Source organism: Hypomesus nipponensis, chromosome 14 (assembly GCF_054491055.1).
Source record: "Hypomesus nipponensis isolate SF chromosome 14, ASM5449105v1, whole genome shotgun sequence".
NCBI classification, from domain to species: domain Eukaryota; kingdom Metazoa; phylum Chordata; class Actinopteri; order Osmeriformes; family Osmeridae; genus Hypomesus; species Hypomesus nipponensis.
In genome coordinates this window covers 16,014,499-16,035,000 of record NC_140374.1, presented here as the reverse complement: position 1 = coordinate 16,035,000, position 20,502 = coordinate 16,014,499, and the positions used below count along the sequence as shown (strand labels likewise).

Below are 20,502 nucleotides of genomic sequence, written 5' to 3'. Positions count from 1 at the left end.
CTGACAGACAGGGAGCAAGGGGCTCTGGGTCATGGAGTCTTTGTATTGGAATGTGTTTGTGTCTTTGGTGTTCCTGCACCCTGCCTTTTTAGGCACATCTGCTGTGTGTGTGTGTGTGTGTGTGAGAGAGAGAGAGACAGAGATAGAGAGAGAGAGACAATGAGTTTGTGTGTGAAAGACAGTATGTGTCTGTGTGTGAAAGAGAGTATGTGTGTATGTGTCTGTCTTTCTGCAAATGTGTGTGTGTGTGCATGTGTGTGGCCCGGCCCGGCCTGGCCATCTGTGTGTCAGTGCTCCAGGACGACAGGGTCAAAGGCTCTGGCTTGGCTTGGCAAGAATCGTCTCCATGCCAACGCTGGAGGCCAAGTTTCCATTTGGACATCAAGACGATTGGAAGGAAGGAGGGAGGGACAGAAGAGGAGAGAATGGGATGATCTGTGCTGGAATCCAAAGAGAGATGAAAAGTTACCATTGTTTGACCGGGATGATGAAATACTGCTCAGTCTGTTCTTGCTGGACATGTGTGTGTGTGTGAACTGAATAGGGGTGAACTGGTGCATCACCGAGAATAATCTGAATGATCAGTCTGTAATTTTTGTTCTCGATAAAATTCTCATAATAAATGTTTGTAGGAACAGAAATATTTTACATTTATATTTCTTTCTATAGAATACACAGATTGTTAATGTGGGAGTGTCACTACAGAGTCTGTGCGTAATTGAGCTGTGTGGGTGTGTGTGCGTGAGTGTGTGAGTGTGTGTGTGTTTGTTTGGATTGTGAGTGACTTGTGAGCAGAAGGAGAGTCTGCAGAGGAAGTCAGTCAGACAGCAGTTAAACAGAGCTAACGCTAGCTCGCTCGGCAAAATTTTTTGCCTCGAACCCTGCTCTGGCCAACCTGGTCTCTCCAAACACCACCCTTTCATTACATTAATCTCTTCATGTATGACAAATAGTCATACTTTGAGTTCTAATATTGTATATATAAGACCAGTGAATTTAGAGCTACACATATGTTCCACATTAACAGAGTCCATAGGCATTTCTACTGTACACTGTTTAAAGTGGGACCAATCTGTACCCTATTCAACAAGTGTTTTCATTATATTCCATGTGTTTCATGTTAGCTAACACCTCATAGTCCACACACGAGTGTGCGTAAGTGTTAAAGCTCTGGGCTTACAGTGCTTCTGTGAAAGCTGCGTTAAACAGGGGCTCAAAGGCGGGCGGACCGCAGTTAAACATGTAACGTGCGCCCCGCCACACATCGACGGAGACAGAGGTCACGGAGGAGGAAACCGTGTAGGTGGAGAGGTGGACGTAGCTTAGCGTCGTTAGCTGACTGGCTAACAAGAGTCCGCTTTGTCTGAGGCCGTTTGGGGTGGGCTTCTTAACCAGGAAAAGCCCACCTCCTGCTGGAGTGGCCTACAGAGGGACTTATTCAGCAGCCTGGGTGTGTTTGTGTGTGTCTGGTGTGTGTGTGTGTGGGGGGGGGGGTTTGCTGGGAGTTTGTGGGTGTGTGTAGCTTGATGAGGGGGGAGGGACAGGAATGGGGATAGTGGTGGGGGGTGGGGTGGTTGTGTATGTGTGTGTGAGCAATGTGTTGGCTACATTACTGACTTAACAGTTAACAGTGATACTATTAAGCCAGAGCCATAAAATCCAGTGATCCCAGTCAAACTCAAGTCAGACCCCCTTCCAACCCCAGACCCCCCTCACACACAAACAAACATAGACACGTGAAGATAATTCCTGCTTCTCTGATATGACTTCAGCTCAAATGCAACTACAATCAACGGTCCTCTCTCTCTCTCTCTCTCTCTCTCTCTCTCTCTCTCTCTCTCTCACTCACATACACACACACACACACACACACACACATAGACAGAAACACTATCTATCTTACTTTGTCTCTCTTTATCTCTCTTTCTGTCTCTCTTCTCTCTTACGCACACACGTCAAGATGATCACGACAGCGTGAGGGAGATAAAGAGAGCCAGACAGCTAACAAGCAGACAGTGGAGAGACAGAGAGATGCTGTGAGATTGGTTCACGCTCCAGCATGGTGCTTTTCCTAGCATGGCAGTCGGTGTACGATTCAACGCATGTTACAGCAACTTCATTATGGTGTTTGTTTGATTATGTGTGTGTGTAGTGAGTGTGAGTGTGTGCGTGTGTGTGTGTGTGAGAGAGAGAGAGAGAGAGAGAGAGAGAGGGGGGGGAGAGAATGTGTGTAAGGGTTTTTTGTTGTGTGTGTGTGTCATGTGTGTGTGTGTGTGTGTTTTGTGTGTGTGTGTTGTGTGTGTGTGTGTCATTGCCCATACCCAGATGGACAGCTATCATGTCCACTCTCCTGCTGTCAGAGACAAACTTTGAGGAGGGCCTCATCCAATTCTCACCCTGCATAATGCATCCGAAGAGTTTCTCATTTGTTATACCCCCCTTCTATCCTTCCCCCGCACTCGATCCCTCTCTTTCTGCTACTTCTGTTTAGCCCACAAATCTTGAAAGGCCATCATCATCATCATCTCCTGGAGCGGCGGGTCAATGTGTGTGTGTGTGTGTGTGTATATTAACAGATGGAGACCATGGTCAGTGTGGGTCTGCTTCCGTCCCAGCCTGACCAGCATTCCTCCATAAGGTCTTTTACAAGGTGAGGACTGCTGACGGAGACTAACTGTTGTAGCAGAGCCTCAGCACCTACACTGGGCTGGGACTGGAGTTGGCACTGGTTTGCCTAGTGAAGCCAGGTGTGGTGATTAGGGAGAGAATGTCCACCTGGCTTAGTGCTGAGAGAGAGAGACAGAAAGACAGAGAGAGAGAGAGGGGGGGGGAGAGAGGGAGAGGAAATGAGAGGAGGGGCGGGAGGGTGTAGGGAATGGAATGGGAATTCAAGAGGAAGTGGAGAAAGAGAGAGAGAGAGAGAGATCAACCTGCCTGTTGGCTGGTGCAACAGACCATAATAACCGCCTGCCTGCTGGGCTGCTGTGGAGCTGAAGACAGACAGACAGCATGGTGAGGTCAACAGTTAGCTCGCCAGCACAATGAGGTTGAAAACTATTCTGTGTCACAGTTGCTTTAAACTTTGATGATGGGTCCTTCGCTTACCCTTCTATTAGTCTACATCTTAGCCCCCCACCCCACTGCCCGCCCCCCCACAGTGGATATTGGCAGGTCCCTCCTGCCTGCGCCTCCCCCAGGGGAACATGCAGGCAGAGAGGGAGAGGAAAGGAGTTTAGGAGAGGGCTGTCTCAGGCCTGGGGAAGCAATTATTAAAAGGGAGAGAGAGAGGAGAAAGAGGGACGGGGAGAGAGAGAGAAAGAGAGAGAGAGAGAGAGAGAGAGAGAGAGAGAGAGAGAGAGAGAGAGAGAGAGAGAGAGAAGGGGGAATGGGAGGGAGAGAGAGAGTGGTGAAATACACCTAGAATACAAGGAGGTGCTTCTTAGTTTGCATGTGAGCAGTAGACTGCTCTCACAGACTCTCTCTCTCTCTCTCTCTCTCTATTTCTCTCTCATTGTCTCTCTCTTCCTCTGTATATTACGACCAGTCTGTTGGTAGATGATGGCACTAGTAACCTGATGATGGGAGTAGTCCCAGAGCGGTGTGTTTGGACCCAAGCCCAACCCTGACCACTAGGCCCAAAGCCCAGAGAACTCTCCCATCAGCCCCTGCTCCTGTCTAGCCCTCCGGGAATGTGGGGTTTCCCAGAAGGAGGAACAGGGGTTGTTGGTTATTTTGGTTTAGGGGAAGAGATGGAGAGAGGTAGAGTGTGTGTATGGGAAGTTGGTGGGGTGGGGTGGAAGAGGAGATGAAATAGGAGAGGAAGGAGATAAACATGTGAGAGGAGGGATACAGGTGATAGAAAGAAGTGGAGAGGAGGAGGGGGGAGGGGAGTGGGAGAAGGCTGCAGGTTAACAGGCTACAAGGCTTGCTGATGCTCTCACGCTCTGTCTCACAAACACACACACTCTCACACATAACAGCCTCTTAGGGAGGGTACGGCCGGGGTAGAGGGGCGAGGTTTCATTTGTTTGTGTGTGCATATGTGGTTGTGGTTGTGTGTGTGTGTGTGTGTGCCGTCGGGATGTGGCCAGCACCTCTCAGGAGTCTCTGCCTTGTCAGGATTCCATGGCGGTCGGAACATAAGACCCGGTGCACAGTTCTGATTCAAGTCAAGTTCCAGGTTAGCACTGGGCTGGAGGTAGATCAGCAGTCATGGGAATGCACTGCCAGACACTGCTCCCTCTCTCTGGAGCTGCGTGTGGAAACCTTCAGAATTAACAGATGATGTCTGTGTGATTAAGTCGGTTTATTCTGCCAGGCCATGTCTGATTCTTTTCTGATTTAGTGGGGATTCTGGTGAGTGCCTGTGGGCCTTTAGTGTATGGGTGTGTTTGTGTGTGTGTGTGTGTGTGTGTGTAGTGACTATGTACTTTGTGAACTTTGTGGCTTTGTGTAGCACTGTGGTAAAGAGGGTAGGGTGACCCAAAACACACACACACACACTCACAAATGCTCCTTGGGAAGCATTTGAAAGGCAAATGGACTTTGGCCCAAACATGACTGGTGCCTTGAATGCTCTGACTGTTAAAGTGCTCTGGATTTATAGTTAGAGAAGGAAGGAGAGATGGAGGGAAGGATGGAGGAAGGAAGGAGAGATGGAGGGAGGGAGGGAGGAAGGGAGGAGGGACAGTTCAGCAGCAGCAGGAGAGGTCCTCAAGAGCTGCTATCTCTCCCCCTCCTCCCCCTTTTCCCTCCCCTCTTCTTTTCTTCCTCCATGTGCTGTGGAGGGCTTCTCTGGGTGGTCCACAGATACCTATGGAACTGTAGCCTTTCATCACCTGCTTGGACACACACAAACACACCCTCACACAAACACGCACGCACCAACGAAACATAGTAGTATCTGCTATTCTTAGCTGACAGATGGATTGTTGTGTAATGTAGTGGGGTATGTGTTGTTTGGAAGGTGATACGTTAACTAAACAATTACACAGACGCGAGCACTGTACAGTCACACAAGCACACACACACTGTGTCACACTCCTCTTAACACCAGCACCTGTAATAGAAACAGCTGGGAACACAAACAAGGATTTATTGAAGCTAACAACCTCTTTATGCACACACACACACACACACATACACACATGCATCTCCTCTTGTGTTTACTCTATCGGCACACCTCTGGAATGTCTCAACAGGTGCCTACTAGGAATGTATAAACACACACACACATACACTTTGAGGTGATGATATTTTTTGTATGTGTGTGCCTGTGTGTGCGAGTGTGTGTGTGTGTTAAGAATAGAGGACCTACATGGTTCTGTCATCACTGAGACTACATCCTGTTAAACCTGACCCATCAAGTACAACCAGTACTAACCCTAAACCATCCAGTGCTAACCCTAACCTTGTACTAACCCTCATGCTGTACAAACCCTAATTCAAACAAAAGCACCAGTCTACATCAGGCTTTGCATTAACAGAGGGACTAATGATTTCATTCACACACGTCACTGTTCTGTTCTGCTCATTCATTGTTTGTGTGTGTGTGTGTGTGTGTGTGTGTGTGTGTGAAAAAGAAAGAGATTGTGTGAGTGTGTGAGTGAATGGTACACAGCACTCAGTATCTGATCAATGTCTCTCAGACAGAAACTATTAGAGAGAAATGGACTCTGCATTGGCTTGGTAAATGGTTGTAGATACACACACACACACACACACCAAATCACACACACACACAATTCTGGCACAGACACACTATACACAGATAAAAGAAGAAGACACAGATGAGATTGGTAATACTGTAGTATCATCTAAATTTGATCAAAATGACTAAATAACGACAACACAGATGGTTGGCAAAACAACACACACACACCCTGCCCCACAGACAGGGTGTGTGTGTGTGTGTTGTTTTGTAAATGAGTGCCAGACACAATGGAGCTTTTATGGTGTCTCATGATGCTGACCCATGCAGTGATACGTGCTTTGCAGTCTGTATTTTAGAGTGTGTGCATGCATGTGTGTGTGTGTGTGTGTGTGTGTGTGTGGGGGGGGGGGGTCACTGGGGTCACAGAACTGAGCAAAGGGACGTTCCTGTTTAGTTAGGTTCTTTAGTGGTGGATCCACCCCACTGTGTTACTGAGTGTGTGGGAGGGGCCCTGGAGAGCGTGTGAGGGTGGGAGTGAGGGTCATGGGTGTGTTGTAAACCCAGGCCTGTCAGATGGTGTCCTACAGCCAGCTGAATGAGAGGATGAGCCTGCTTAGTGGTAGTTTATTGCTGCTGTCTATAGAGTGAGACACCCCGACACACCCTATTGGTTCTAACAAACACCGTAACACACCCCCTACACACCCTCGACACCCCCCCTATAGAGGGGCATCATCCACCGGACTGACACATGGACAAATTCTTTGTTAGTGAGGACAATGCAATTCCACCATGAGGCATACATCATTGTCTGATTTTATGCTTCTGTGTGTGTGGCCATATCAAATAAATATATGGGTGAAATAGTTAAAAAGCTCTCAAAAAAATATTCTCATTAGTCATCTTTATGACCACCACAAAATGATTTGTAAAAGACCCTGCATATTATATTGTCTGTTTTGATGTGTGTGTGGTCATTCAGTATATTAGTATGCATGTGTGTGTGAGAACCACACAGGGTTAGTATTGAACAGTACACTGTCCAGCAAAATCCGAGAAACCTGGGATGTGTTTGAAAGCTTGTTTCTCTGTTGTTAAACACTGTTGAGCTGACCAGTGCTTACTCACTCACTCTCTCATTATCTCTCTCTCATTCTGTCCTACAAATCTCTTTTTAAAAGGCTATTGTGACTTAGACTGAGGTAGGCATTTAGACACACACATACACACACACATACACACACACACTCAGCGGACGTCAGTCCGGGGTTCCAGTGCCAGGAAAGTGGTTTCTTTCTCCCCTCTGATCTGGACCTGCTTTCCACTGTAAAATGGAGTCTGGAGATCTGGGTCGATGCAGAGAGAAAAAGAGAGAGGGAAAGAGGGAGAGAGGGAGAGAAAGAGAGGTGGAGAGAGAGAGAGATTGAACCTCAGAGACGTCCTAATCATAATTCCTCTCTTGTTTTTCCCTTCATTGACTCGCTTTGCTCTGTGTCAGTGTTTAACGTTTCGCCCAGAAGGGCCAGGGAATGTTAAGAGGCAGAAAGCTGCTTTAGATTTGTAGGGGGAATTTAGATGCGGTCTTTGAAACGCCGCCCAGCCCAGCCTCCCCATCCACAAGGCTGGTTAGACTGTGAGAACCAGAGAAGAAGAAGGTGTTTCCAGACCTGGAGGACTGGAGACTTGCTGCTGTGATCTTGGGGCTTGTTGTGGTCCTGTCTACCTGCCGGCACGCTTGCCTGTCTGACTGTCTCTCTTTGTTTGACTGTCTTTCTTAATGTTTGTTTGTCTGTTTGTCTGTCTATCTGTCTATATGCCTGCCTGTCTTTCTGCATACCTGTCTGTCTACCACCTGCCTGTGTAGGCCTCTTTGAGTGGTACTGGTAATTGGTGTTTGTTCCCTTCGTAGAAGTGGAAAGGACAGCTACATATGCATTATCGTAAGGTACTACATGATATGTGTGTGCGTGTGTGTGTGTGTCTGTAGAAAGAGAGTAAGTAACAGGAATTTGTACATCTTGGATTGAGCGGTAATAGAAAAGTGACACACAAACACACATGCACACTCCGATGCACTCACACAGTGTGATCATCGAGAGACAGAGCCGTCAGTTCCTGTGGTTATTTCTGTCCTATTCCATGAGAGGTGTCTGTTCCCCCCCAGGAACCAGCCTCCTCCCCCCTCCCCCCCGGCCTTCACAGCACTTCACCAGTCAGACTTGGGAGGTTGGAGGGGTTGAGAGAGGGGGAAGAGTGGGGGTTGAGAGGAAGGGGGGGGGTGTTACAGAAGGTAGATGAGTCGTGGTTCCGAGCTGCATTCAGGAAACAGGGTTCGGTAGGTGTTTGAGGGCAAGTGTTGATGGCTAGAGAACAGAGAAGCCATGAGGCAGGATGATGGAGGGGCAGAATAGATATGCAGGGTAGTGGATGGATGACAGAGAGGGGTGAGGGTTAAGGGGTGTTGCTGAGGGGGGGAGGAGGGTGGGCAGAGGGGGAGGGGGGGGGGTTACACTGGTTCAATGAGGGGGTTGTTAGTTGGCCCTGAGGCCCTGAGTGCCTTTCTGTTCCCTGGCCATGTCCCGGCCCATCACAGATTGAGTGCCACCAATTAGCACGCACATACACACATACACACGTACACACACGGCCCCCCCACCCCACACACACGCACACCCGCTCACACACACACTCACACACACAAAGAGGCGTACATGAATCAAACAACCTACGCTGTGCTTTGTGCTTTGTCCGGCCTGCCCAGTGTCAGCTCCTGGGGTCCTGAATAGAGGACAGCTTGTTCTCACGAGAGCCTCACTGCCTCTTTTCAAACAGGCAAATAAAACAGACACCCCTTGAACTGTTCCAGCCAATACGCTCCCTCCTTGATGATGGTCAGCAGCGGGCTGAGAGGTACCACTGACTAATTGAATCAAGATTTTCACTGAGTCATAATTTGTCACTGTTTAAAGTGGCCCTCACGTTTTTGTTTGTCCAACACTTCACCTCTGTTCTGTGCTGAGCTTGAAGACGTCATTCATCTAATAAAAGTTGATTTCATTATGAGAGGGCGGATTGGGTGGGTTTGAGGTTAGTTGTTTATGTGTGTGTGGATACGAGAGTGTGTGGAAGTGACTGTGTGTGTGTGTGTGCACAGGATCTGTATGTCATTAGTGTAAAGCAGAAACAGGCCGCACCGTGCCGCCGGCCGGGTCCAGTGGAGCCTGTATAGAAGCCGGTTCTCCCCAGTCTGCCGGACGGCCCCGTCCTGGAAGGGAGCGCTGGGTAACAGGAGGCGGCGGCCCGCTTCAGAACCAGGAATGTCGAGTAAGACTGAAAAGCCACAGGCTCCACAGTGGGCCCGGAATGTAAAACATAAAACATGATCGAGAGAGAGAGACAGAGAGAGAGAGAGATAGAGACAGAGAGGGAGAGAGAGAGGGAGACGAGAGAGAGAGAGAGAGAGAGAGAGAGAGAGAGACGAAGAGAGAGAGAGAGAGAGAGAGAGAGAGAGAGACGAAGAGAGAGACGAAGAGAGAGACAGAGAGAGGACCGTTGGTTGTAGTTGCATTTGAGCTGAAGTCCTGTTTAGGATTAGGGATGATGGTGTTGAGCAGTTTATGCTGTGTTTCTCATGGGGATAGGAAACCAAGCCTGTTCAGGCCTGTTCACTCCCACGAGACCCTCGGCCCAGGGTCTGAGGGGCTTATGCACACACACACATGTTTAATGCATGTCTAAAGCAGATGTCGATTGATCACATCCCTCACCTTCCTCCCATTCTCAATCCCAGACTACTTAATAAGGTTTGTGTGTGTGTGCTGTGTGTGTCCACAGTTGAAAGGAGGCTTTCTAGTTTAGGGTCATCTGACAGTTACCTCTGACCCCTGACCTTAGGATCAACAGAGGTGTTGGGGGACGGTGACCAGGGGAGTTGGGTGATTTATCAGGTCCGAACAGATCGGTATGTGCGTGTGTGTGTGTGTGTGACTCCTTTGCACTCGGACATGGAATCTAAACCCACAGCATGGAGAAGCTAACATACCAAGCTATAACTGATGGATGTATGACCCTGAATCCTAAATAACTTACTGACCCCTCCAGTACTGTATGAATGGCCATCTGTCTAGATATGCATCAACTGAGATAAATAGCCCTCACAAAGACACCACTTACATAGCAAATGCATGGTTATTTTTAGCCAAGATGCTAAAAATCACTCAGTCCACCGACGTCTATGTAAATGCCCCTCTGTTTCTCCAGAGCTGTGTTTAGATAAGGATGGGTGGAGGCTAGTCCTTAAGGAGCAAACGTGGGGATATTTTCAACCTGAGGCCCCCCTGAAGGCCTATTACCCTGGTCCTATCTGGCCCTCTAAGTGCCTGTACTAACTGACCAGTAGAGAACAGGCGGACTGTGTGTGTGTTTGTGTGAGTCAAGGAGAGGGAGAGAAACAGGTGTCTGGGGGCTTTGAAGGGTGGGTAACGAGAAGCCTGTGCTGTGAGAGAAGCATCACATCTGGACCGTGTTTCCATTGTCCCAAGGTGAAGAGGGTGGAAGAAGCGGGGGGGGTGGGGGGGGGTATGGAGAAAAGGATGAGAGGGAGAAGGAGAAGTTTAGGAGCAGGAAGGGGCACACCCAATTATGTTCTCGCTAAACACAGGGTTATTGTCTTTCTCTCTCCAGCCTCCGCGCAGAGACAAGCTTAGCCTCCCATCCCGGAATGAGAGCTCTTTTCTGGAAGGAGGAAGTCGCTTTGAAGCCTCAATTCCCTGGCTCTCTGATCTCTCTGCACAGTGATGAAAGAAGAGGCTGTTAGTGGAGATGAGACAGGTGTCCACTTCAATGTGTGTGGTTTGTGTGAGAAACACAGGAACAACCATGTCTCTCACACACTCAAGGTTCGCCCCTCTGTAGACCAAACAGTCACTCTCACACAGAGGGCTATAAGGGCCCAGGAATGTGCTTTGGTGTGGCTGAGACAATGGGAAAAAAAAGGCCTTGCAGCCAAACACCTACACGCATCAAGCTGAGCCGGAAGTGAAAAGTCATGTCAACCTTTTAAAAGAGGTGAGGACATACAGCTGTATGGAGCTCGGCAAATATCTCCGGGAACTCTTTTTCGAGAGCGTGCGTCTGGAGTGTGGTTGAGAGCCATGTTGCCGTAGGGGCCGGTAGTGAGGGCTGGTGTGGTTGGAGGAGTGCCTAGCAGCCTCGAGGCTGCGTGGTAACCAGCAGCTGTGTCTCTGGAGCTGGGATCTCCACATGACGTTAGGGCCGGCAACCACAAGGATGGAACCACAATGACAGCACGAGCACTCTGGAACCTCAACCCCTCCCTCCCCACCGTTCTCCCTCAGCCTCACCCTTCTCCTGGACTCCCACCCCAGCCTCACCCCTCCTTCTTGGTTTTCCCCCACCCTCTCCCAGTCCTAGTGTGAACTGATCCGTATCCAGTGGAGGATGGTGATATTAGTGGTGTTGGTGGGGACAGGGCCTGGCTAGCTGGGAGTTAACCCATGCCAGCATGACGCAGGCTGGGGTTCAGTGGTGAGGGTGACCCCGGGTGGGATGTGGGAAGGGCTGGGATTGTGGTGTGTGCGAGAGAAAGTGAGAGAAGGAGAGTGATAGAGTGAGAGGGGGAAAGAGAGAGAGAGAGAGAAAGGAGCTTCTTGCAGTGCAGAATACAGACCAAAAGTTTCAAGTTTTTTCTCCCCATATCTCCTCCAAGAGTGAGCAAGAAAGAAAGAAAGGACAGACAGACAGAGAGAGAAAGAGAGAGAGAGAGAGAGAGAGAGAGAGAGAGAGAGAGAGAGCATGCTCGAAGCAATCTAAAATAAGATTGTTTGAAGTAGGACATGTCGACATTGAGATTGTTTTGGGATATTTTAAGCGGGCTAGAAATAATCTTCACATCAGATTTTCTTTTTCTTCTTTTGGATGATATTAAACCAGAAACATAAGCATACTTATTTGACCTTGCCTGTATTAAATTGTTAAGAATAGAACACATAAGAAAATATCTGATGTTATTGGTATCTAAGCTCCCTACCTGCCAGTCCTGTCACAACACTTCTACTGGCTGTGGTGGGAATTACATTTGTGGGTCTGAAACTTCTCTCAAGGTGTTCTTCACATAATTAACTTTCTGAGGCTTAGAAGAGTAATTACTGTCTTGAAATGCGGTTGACACTGTCTTGCCCCCCGAGTGTTAGTAAAATTCTGTTTTGGAGTGTTCATATATTAAATGCTAATCCTGTGTCTCTCAAGAGACCTGCATGATGTCATGACACACTGGCTGATGACTCATCGACTGACAGGGATAAGAATACTCCTCCTTACAAATACATGCATTCCTACTCACACACATGTACACACACGCATCCTATGTTACAGTAAGTCTCAGATTTTCCCACGCTTCACACATATCCTCGTCAACATCCTCGTCTAATGAGTTCTCTCTTCACAAACCTGCCAATCACACCCCGGAACGTGTACCAAACTGTACAAATACTGTACCTTCTCACGTTCCAATGATTCAACACTGACACCTACCCCTCCACATTACATACATTACACACATTACATGTGTGTATACCACTTTGCCTGGCCAAAATAATGTGGCAGAACTCACAGAGTAATGCTGCTTTTGAAGTGAAAGCTCATCAAACTTCAGATAGAAGTTGTGCGGCCTGCATTTCCTTTAATCAGCTTTGGACTCTATCTCTGAGACGGGGGAGAAGCTCAATAATAGAAAACGAAAAGTGGAAAGGGAATGGACAAGGAAAGAGAAAGAGTGGGAGAGGGAGAATGAGAGAGTTAGAAAGAGACAAGAGCGAAGTGGTGAGCAAGGAGAGAGAAAGAGGAGGGAGAGGGTAGAACGTGAAGAGAGAATTAAAGAGAGGGACACAGAAAGAGAGAAGTGGAAGTGAAGAGATAATAAGAGAAAAACTGAGAAATTGTGAGGACAGAGAGGGTCTATTAAAGGAATTAGAGCAGTGCAGGGCTCAGCCATGCTGATGTTAATGGTCATTTGAACAGATGACTCGCTGTCCATGGCAGATTAGCCCTGGTTATCTCGGCCCAATTAAACAGGCCAGATTGACAGTTGAAGGGTGTGTCTGTGTGTGTAGAGTTGCTACATCGTTGCAGAGAACCCAGTAATGTGTGGTGTGTCTGTCCTTTGTGCAGCATCACACTCTGCTAGAAGCAGCCGTTTCCATTGTGTGAAATAGAGAGTCAGCACATATTTCAGATACTGCACCATACACACGCACACACAAACATGCACATAATGGCTGTGGCCACAGACTCATTCTAGGACTGAATTCCCATTAGGAAGGATTGCACTAATTGGACATGCTTTCTTTTTCACATACACATAGTGCAGTTAGGTTTTGAACTACCTTCCCACAAACGCATATTTTGTTGAAAGATTACCATGTGGGGTTTTCGTGTGCATTTATGTGTGTGTGTACGTGTGTGTGTGTTTGACAGAATTCTGGTTATTGGTGGCTGTATGCAGTGCAGTAGTCAAAAAATACGCTACTGTTGGACATAAACATTACATAATAAATGTAACTCATGTTGACTTTTTAGACCTGTAAAGGGCCTGTTTACGGTAAACCAACGTTTAGCTTGCCCCTTGGTATTTACGACACAGGAACTGGCTAGCCGACATTGCAGTATTTTGTTCTCAAACGTAACTGTTTTTACAGGGAGGTTGGGATATTCTCCTTTACTCCCACATAGTCAGGTTTTATGGGTCTCAGGAACCTGGATCTTCTGTAATGGACTACAGAAAGGAAAAAGAGTAAAGTGCTAGATCTATTAGAGAGATACTTGGTTATTAATTTATTTATCAATCAGCAGGTTGTTTTTTTTTTTACTGGCTGAACCTTCCAAGATTCCAGGGTCAGCATTCCGCTTGCCGGAAACACATGGGAATGTAATTTTGGTAAAGGGAGCCTGTGGAAATCCTTTTCATCCTTTAAATAGAGAGAGAGAGAGAGAGTGAGAGAGAGACAGAGAGAAAGAGAAAGAGAGAGAAAGAGGGAGAGAGAAAGCAGGATGAGGAGATACGTTATCCTCTTTTATTTGGGGTATAAATCATAAACCTGCACTAATCATCTTTCCTTTTGCATTCCTCTATCTCTTTCTTCCCCATCCCATACTTGCCTCAGCTCCTAATGGTTGGCAAGGTGTTGAGCTTCTGGTGCAGGATATGTTATGGAGTGGCTAGCTCTGAATTGGCTGGGTCTGGACAGATTGAAGTGATTGCGAAGTTTGTAGTGATTGCTGAGTAATTTTCAAGAGAAGGAAATATCAAGCATGACATAACTGTCTTGCTTGTTACATCAGTGATATAGGCATTACTCATTTTTAAATAGGTTGGTGCTGTCTTACTTGTGTAAGTGTACTTGCATGCATGTGTGTGTGTGTGTGGTTAGGTGTATGCGTGTGGGACCTGGTTCCGCCTGTTTGTTGCTAGATTTGTTGAGGCAGGCCTCATGTTTACACTTGTGTGTGTTTGCTTATCTGACCGAACAGAAACAGATATATCCTAGCTCCATGTTTTTAAAGCAGCATAAATGAAGACTAATTATGTGATTGATAGACTGTTTGTGTACGTAATTAATCTCCTTCCTCTTCCTCCTCTCTCTCTCTCTCTCTCTCTCTCTCTCTCTCTCTCTCTCTCTCTCTCTCTCTCTCTCTCTCTGTCTCTCTGTCTCTCTGTCTCTCTCTCTCTCTCTCTCTCTCTCTCTCTCTCTCTCTCTCTCTCTGTCTGTCTCTCACTCATTCGCACCTTCTCTTTCTCTCCCTCGTCTCACTCTCGCTATATCCTTTTCTCTCCCTCATCTCCCTATCCCTCTCCCTGTCTCTCTCTGTCTCTGTCTCTCTCTCTCCTCTCTGTAGGTGTACTATCTCTCCCGGCCCATTTCAGTCCGTACACAGAGAGCCATGCCGGGGTGGAGAGCAGGGAGGATGCCTATGCGCAGCTGGAGCTACGCACCCTGGAACAGTCGCTCCTGGCTACCTGCGTTGGCAGCATTTCCGAGCTCAGTGAGTGTCTGTGTGTGTCTGTGTGTGCGTTTGTGTACATGTGTGTGTGTGAATGCCAAGTGTCTTTTGCAGATTTATGGATTTAATATCTCTTAAACTTTAGGGGAAACTTAACAATCTTCCTTCTCCTGCAAAAACAAAAAGTCAGTCTTCAAATGTAGCCCTCTCAAATGCAATAAATACACTTGCTGAATCCCTCAGATACCCTACCAGTATCACTTTGAAATAAATTAAACAATAAACGTGTAAACACACATGCATTTGAATGAGCCTCAATGTTAGTTTTATTTGTTTGGCCCTCCTTTCTCCCCCTATGTTAGTTCACCCTGAAGGACAATAACCAGAGATAGACATTCTTCTGCCAGAAAGGCTGTTGTTTCAGCCAACCAGTGTGTGGGAAACAGTGATAATGCACACTCCTGTAAATACACACAGTATCTTCTACTTAGCTGAGGAAACAGACCACCATATAGGGATATTCTCTCTGGAATAGCTGATAGGCTCTCTGGTCATATATAATGCAACGAGTGATAATACAGTGTGTATAGTGTGTGTGTGTGTATGTGTGTGTGTTTGTTAAATCAACTATTGCCACATCCCACTTTTTGATCTATCTTTAATGTGTAATTCTTAAGTCTGTTTTTCACTTTGTCACTGTGTCTGTCTGCCCTTTTATCACTGTGACTATGTCTGACTGGCTGTCTGTCTATGTCTAGCTGGGTTGCTGGCTGGCTGTTCACCACATGTCTGTTTGCCTGCCTCGCTTGCCTGTCTGTCTGCTTGCCTGTCTGTCTGCTTGCCTGTCTGTCTGCTAGCCTGTCTGTCTGCTAGCCTGTCTGTCTGCTTGCCTGTCTGTCTGCATACCTTCCTGTCTATGTCTGCCTGCTTGCTTGTCCTTCTATAACAGGAGCCAAATAGATTCCACAGATGCACCCTCATTATCAGCAGTCAGTCAGACTCGATCTACTAGCGGCAGTCCCACCCGGGTCTGGTGCTGTTCTGAAGCGCATATCTATCTGTCTGGGATCCAAACTTCACTGTTATCAGAGAAGGACATGCCTGGGCTTGGCGTGTGCTCCGGTCTGCTCCTCTGGGCCTCCAGCCTCTGCAGAGAAAGGAAGGAGTCTGGGAGAGGAAGGAGACTCTGGCTTTGCTCTGGGAGGTGGTGAAGGCTCAAAGCCCTTGCTGCCTGCCATGATAGTGGGCTGTGCAATAGTCCCATATTTAGGGTTCATTTTAGGTTCAGTTGGATTTTCAATCAGGTGTGTTTGGTTTTGTTTGAGCTCAGTCTGGGATAAGCTGGAGATTTAAACCTCCTCCCTCATAAAAGACCTGCCATCAGCAGGAAAACAACCTCGAGTGTATGGAACCAGTGTTGGGAAACTTTAAACCGTTGAGTACTGCTGACCGTCTGTCAGACTTTGGGATGATTTTTCCAGGCGTTGACGTTTTGTAATTTCTAAAATTGCTTGTCATGTGGAATTTGGAAAGTTATACAGTGTGTGAAGGACACATACATATTTGTACTGTCATACTGTACTCTACTGTAGCCTATACCTGTGGTTTGTTGACACTGGAGGCCTCCACAGACAGAGGCAGAGATGGAGAGACGAAGGAGGGATCCCAAAACCAGGAAGGAGGGATGGGGTGGTAAAGATGGAAGGGTGAGGGAGTTGAGCGGTGAGGGTTAAGGTGTGGGGGGGGTGGGGGGTGGGGAGACGAGTCAAAGCTTGGGGGAAAGAGGGAGGGGATGATGGAGGGGTAGAGAGGTGAGGAGGGGAAGAGAGACAGGAGGAATACAGTGTAGGGAGGGAGGAAGGAGGGAGGGAGGGAGGGAGGGAGGGAGGGAGGGAGGGAGGGAGGGAGGGAGGGAGGGAGGGAGGGAGGGAGGGAGGGAGGGAGGGAGGGAGGGAGGGAGGGAGGGAGGGAGGGAGGGAGGGAGGGAGGGAGGAGGGATAGGTTTCCTTTTCCAAATGAGTGAACACTCTGCCGTTTGTCCCAATTGCACAAGGCTACGTTCATACTCAACTACCAACCGTTAGTTGGCCATTTAAGAAAATGAACACACACACACACACAAATGAACATGCATACACACACTAATACACATTTGATCTTACCCATTTCCTGTCTCTCTGAGGGCTGTCTTTGTGCCTGGTCCGTGCGGCTGGTTTGGTTAGGCAGGGCTGGCATCCTTCAGGCCTCCACACACACAGGGGTGAGCATTCTGAGGCCGTGCCCAGGAGACAGGGCAGACACTGGGGCATCTGTGTGGAGCTACCTAGTCCTCCTGGAGCCCTGTGCTCAACCTGACCAGACACACACACACACACATACACACACACACACACACTTGAGGCGGAATACATATGTCGTTTTTGAAGATTTTTGCACTGCTCATAACCTTTAGTATTTCTATCCCATCCAGTAAACAATAATAACAACATTGCCCATGTCTCAGTCCAACACCAGGATCTTCGAAAGCATGTCTGCTTTTCTGGGTGGCACCATTATTAGTCAAACACAATCTCATGCAGTTAGACACATGAGGAAGTCTTCATTGAATACTTGACTTAAACCCCCGATCTTGTGCTTTGCTCGGGGCTTATTCCCAGAGAGCATTACATGTCCTCACTGCAGCACTCTCTGTCCTAGAGGAACCTGTACAAACCCTGAAGGGAGAAGGAGGGACCAGAGTATTATATTGATTCCTAGACCTAGAAGCAGGGATCCGAAAAGACTTAACATCCAAGAATGTGGTCCTTCATATCCTCCAGATCTCTGGGGCTGAGCTGGCCCTCAAGGGAGAGATCGGGACTAAGAAGCCAGGGAGAGGCTCTGTGTCCTGGGCTGGAATTCCTCCCAGGCCCCCTGGAGGGTTGCTGGTGGTGGGAACACAAAGAAGCCCTTCTGCTGGTGGTGGGGTCTGTGTTTGAGTGAGCTACCCCCCCCCCCCCTCCCCCTAGTTCCCTTATGTTACCCCCCAGCCATGGCCCCAGGGCAAACTCCCACTCACAGTAATCTGGTTAGAAATTAACCCGGGGATAATTATGCGAATGAAAGCTACCTGATCCAGAACATGGACCCCCTCCACCCAACCATTTTCTCCACCCCGACCCCGTCCAACCCCCCCCTACCCTCCACGACCCACTAACCCATGATGGACCCCACCCACCACCCCCATCCCCCTCTACCATCAACCCTCCCCCCTACCTCCACTAACACCACAGCCCCTCCCACCCCCCCTCCACTATCATTTGTCCCTGGCCCCCCCTCAGTCACGCACCAGGATGTTATCTACTTCCCCTGCTGCACTGCTGGCTGGACTGCCCCTACTTTTATCTTTTTAGTGTGTATGTGTGTGTGTGTGTGTGTGGGGGGGGGGGGGTTCTCTTATGCATGTGTGTACAATGTGTGTGTGTGTGCTTTACGTTTACATTTAGTCATTTAGCAGACACTCTAATTCAGAGTGTCTTACAGTAAGCACAGGGACATTCCCCTGAGGCTAGTAGGGTGAAGTGCCTTACCCAAGCTTTATAGCTACATCATAGGACAAACATCCATTGCACTATTAGCTATATGAACTAGTATTATCTCCACAGGGCACACTAACTGTTGGTAAACTAACCATAGTTAGTCCTATTGATGCATCCTGGTCTGTCTCTGCTGTCTGGCCTTCACAACTGGAATCTTAAGACCACCTTTAAAACATCCAGTTAGCCAGCCAGTTAGTGTGTCAGCCCATGAAGTGTTCGAGTGATTAGAGATGAATGGTTGTTTACACTGTGGTGGTCTGGCTGTGCTTACTGTTAATGGCAGTGCTAATTGTTTAGGGTGGGGGTGTAATGGGTTAATGAACAGAGGAGAGTAATGGCTTGAAGTGGAACCGTGTCTGTGCTGGCCTCCCTAAGGGTCCTTACTGAGTATTGTAGCAGGAAGTAAGCCTTTTCTTGATCTCCTATACTCCATATCTGCATCCAACTCACTGTGGATTCAGCGTGTGAGTGTGGGTTTGTGTGTGTGTTTTGTCAACTGCTTCACTGACAGTACGTCGAGCCATAATGTAACCATAACCTCCCCGTTTTCTCTCTTTCTGTCTATCCCTTCCCGACTTTTCCTCTCTCTCTCTCTCTCTCTCTCTCTCTCTCTCTCTCTCTCTGTCTCTCTCTCTCTCTCTCTCTCTCTGTCTCTCTCTCTCTCTCTCTGTCTCTCTCTGTCTCTCTCTCTCTCTCTCTCTGTCTCTCTCCTCTCTCTCTCTCTCTCTCTCTCTCTCTCTCTCTCTCTCTCTCTCTCTCTCTCTCTCTCTCTCTCTCTCTCTCTCTCTCACTCCTTCCATGTCCAGGTGACCTGGTGTCTCGTGCCATGCACCACATGCAGCGTCTCAGCTCGGTGCGCCCGGGGCTGAGCCCCGCCCGCCACCCCCGCCCCCAGCAGACCGTGTCGTGGTCACCTGACGCCCTCCACACCCTCTACTACTTCCTGCGCTGCCCCCAGATGGAGTCCATGGAGAACCCCAACCTGGACCCCCCACGCATGGCCCTCAGCAAGGAGAGGTGGGGTGTCACACACACACACACACACTCACATGTAGACTTCCAATACAAAACCACCTTCTGAATTTCTCTAAAAAGCTTCACAGTCAATCACCAACGCCCGCATTTCTCTCTCTCTCACACACACACACACACACACACACAAAGCTATTATAAATTGTAAGCTACCTCCATCACACCTGTCCCTGACCCAATCAGAAGGCAGAGAGAGTGGGAGGTGAGAGCTTTGTTCTGAGGGGTACCAGAAGGACTGGAGGTGCTAATGAGGTTTAAGAGGTGTGGATGGTATTTATAGGAAGACTGATGTGACCTATCACACTATTCCCAGGAGGCCTTTATGACTGTTACCATGGTAATTTTGTTCCCAATTGGTACCCCGAGGGCTATCTGGACTGGTCGGATGGTGTCTGATGAAGCTGTTGTGATTGGTTAATCAGAACCAAACCGTATGGGATTCCAAGGGCAGTGATTGGTTGGTTAGGTTTAGCTGGCTCTCTAGAGGGATATCGCTGGTTGTGTTGAACATTTGCCACTGGACACTGGGTGTTCACCAGGACAGAGTCACAACCCAGGATCTCCCGCCGACCAGTATTATGGTGATAAGTATTGTATAAACAACACGTTATGTAATGTATGCGGTCATTCGAAAACAGATGATCTTATGCAGATACTCCTGCGGCTATGGAGAGGAAGTCAGAGGAACCAAACATGAAACCAGATAGTGGATCAGCTGGTACTTTTTTCCTTTGGGCTGTTCAATCTCAGTTGGGATTGTGTGTTTCCTCTGTGTGTGTGTGCGTGTCATATGTGTGTGTCGCTCTGGATAAGAGCGTGTGCGTGTGACTAAATGTGTGCGTGTGAGTTATTGTATTGTTTCCTTCTACTTCCGGTTGAATGGAAGGAGCGGGTTGCCACACGTGCGTGTGCGTGTGTGTGCGTATGTCAGCGTGTTTGTGTTTAAAATGTCAGTAGAAATAGCTTCCGTATGTGTGAAGGTTAATGACACACTTAAGACTGATGTATGCGTGCCTGTCCCAAGGTAGCACTTCAATGGATAGACAAAATGGATACAGGCCTTGGAAGTGTTCGTCAGTGATTGTTGTAGCAAGCGGTTTGCGTGTGTGTTTGTATGTGTGCGTTTGTGCTTTGCTTTACTTCCCTGCTTTGTCTCCTTGTGTGTTTGTGTGTGCATGTGCATGCAGGGAGGGTTGTCAAGTTCTGGTGATCGTGTTTTTG

General features: G+C 48.2%; 1 protein-coding gene across 1 annotated transcript in view; it reads left to right on the top strand.

Annotated features, from left to right (window-relative positions):
* The window catches only part of abtb2b (ankyrin repeat and BTB (POZ) domain containing 2b), a 39,926-nt gene that overhangs the window by 8,926 nt on the left and 10,498 nt on the right, over window positions 1–20,502 (top strand). Inside the window, 2 exon segments of the mRNA XM_084672203.1 lie at window positions 14,567–14,713; window positions 19,056–19,266. Coding sequence (XP_084528329.1) covers window positions 14,567–14,713; window positions 19,056–19,266 — 358 coding nt within the window.